The sequence below is a fragment of the Humulus lupulus genome, chromosome 1 (assembly GCF_963169125.1).
Source record: "Humulus lupulus chromosome 1, drHumLupu1.1, whole genome shotgun sequence".
In the NCBI taxonomy this organism is placed as follows: domain Eukaryota; kingdom Viridiplantae; phylum Streptophyta; class Magnoliopsida; order Rosales; family Cannabaceae; genus Humulus; species Humulus lupulus.
In genome coordinates, this window is record NC_084793.1 from 241,230,822 (window position 1) to 241,232,645 (window position 1,824).

Sequence of the window (1,824 nt, forward strand, 5' to 3'; positions counted from 1 at the left end):
TATGGGAAATTCATACATAAAATAAGACCAAACAGTATATTATTACTTACTCCACTGCATGCAATTAATGAGTAAAAGAGAAAATAAAATAAATGGGCCACAAGATACGGTTTGGTCCACGTGAGTGAGCACCGACTGTGTATATGGAGTCCATAGATCCAAGAAGAAGCCCAGCAAGAGCACCCCCTGACTGCTATAATACTTGCCACTTCCTCATTATATTACTTACGAGAACAAATCAGTTTAATTGGAGTCTTTTATGTTCTTTCTTTTAAGCACTCCAACATTGCAACCATGGTTAGGCTACTACTGTTGTTCGCTCTCTGTGCGCTTCCGGCTCTCGTTAGCGCTCATCTTCCCACCGGTAAACCCTTCTTCATCAAAGGCCGCGTTTACTGTGACACTTGCCGTGCCGGGTTCGAGACCACCGCCACCACTTACATTGCCGGTACTCTCTCTCTGTATATCAAACATTTTTAGCAAAGAATGCACGTAGAATATTGTCACTATTTAACCAGCCATACCATTCTCATAAGTAGTCTTATATACATATACTCACCCTCAGCAAATTTTATTCTTGTTTTTAGGTGCAAAGGTGAAAATGGAGTGCAAGGACGGGGACACACTGAGGGTAAAGTACAGCTTGGAAGTAGTGACAAACGAAAACGGAACATATGAGATAATGGTAGAAGACGACCACGAGGACCAGATATGCGAGTGCGTGCTGGTGAGCAGCCCCGTTACCGACTGCAAAGTGGCCGACGAGGGACGCAGCAAGGCCAGCGCCTTGCTCACTGGCTACATGAACGGCGTCGTTAATAGAAAGCATATTGTCAACAATATGGGATTCTTGAAGGACCAGCCCTTGCCCGGCTGTCCAGAGCTCCTCAAGACGTATTTTCCCACTGATGAAGAGCAGTAATACTACTATACTATATCGTTTAGAATGTCAATCGATTATCAGCATAAACTATTTAGGATAATTCATTATTATGTGCTGCTGTTTTTTCTTTGTGGTACCTCTTGTACCTGTTATATGTTTCTTAATGACTATGTGTAATAGTCTATGAGCAACAAAGTTACATGATGTAATTGATTGTTTCATGATCAGTTTCATATTATTATTGCATAATTTAATGTTTATTACAGTTTGATTTATTAATTATAGTTGAAAAATTTAGAGGTGTACTATTAATTTGTTAAGTTTGGTTTGATTATTGATTAGGGTGTTGTTTGATAACCCTTAAAAAAATAGTTTTATTTATTTAATTAATTAAAAATTTGATAATCTATATATATATATATATATATATATATAAAGTAGAGCTTCAAGATATTATGTGGCACTCTAAAATCTCTTCAAACCACTCTTTCTATTTTCTCATTTAATCTAATTTTTTTATTCATTTTCTATTTTCTAAAATATCTTAACAATTGAAAATATCAATATATATACATATTAATTTAATTAAAAATTTATTTAGTTAAATATCTTAACTACTTATTTATTGAAAAATACTAAAAAAATTAATTAAAAATTACGTAATAATTTTTTATTATCTATATATCTATTTTTCTTATTATATTATAATTATGTTTTTTTATTTCAATATATATATATATAAATGAGAGTTTCAAAGAAATTATGTGGCACTCTAAAATCTCTTCAAACCACTCTTTTTATTTTCTCATTTAATCTAATTTTTTTATTCATTTTCTATTTTTTAAAATATCTTAACAATCTATATATATATATATATATATAAAGGAGAGCTTCAAGGATATTATGTGGCACTCTAAAATCTCTTCAAACCACTCTTTCTA

The 1,824-nt window shown here is 32.5% G+C and overlaps 1 protein-coding gene across 1 annotated transcript; it reads left to right on the plus strand.

Moving 5' to 3' along the window:
- The first annotated feature begins 209 nt into the window (after positions 1 to 209).
- LOC133830366 (protein DOWNSTREAM OF FLC-like) lies at positions 210 to 1,132 on the plus strand. The gene is made up of 2 exons (XM_062260342.1): positions 210 to 448; positions 588 to 1,132. Exons 1-2 carry the CDS (start codon positions 295 to 297, stop codon positions 920 to 922), a joined length of 489 nt encoding a protein of 162 aa, XP_062116326.1. The 5' UTR covers positions 210 to 294; the 3' UTR covers positions 923 to 1,132.
- The last annotated feature ends 692 nt before the right edge of the window (positions 1,133 to 1,824 follow it).

Bases quoted from the DNA above. Each gene is read 5' to 3' on its own strand.
- LOC133830366 (XM_062260342.1), top strand. From the start codon at position 295: ATGGTTAGGCTACTACTGTTGTTCGCTCTCTGTGCGCTTCCGGCTCTC. The intron at 449-587 runs GTACTCTCTCTC...TCTTGTTTTTAG, and splicing joins CGCCACCACTTACATTGCCG to GTGCAAAGGTGAAAATGGAG.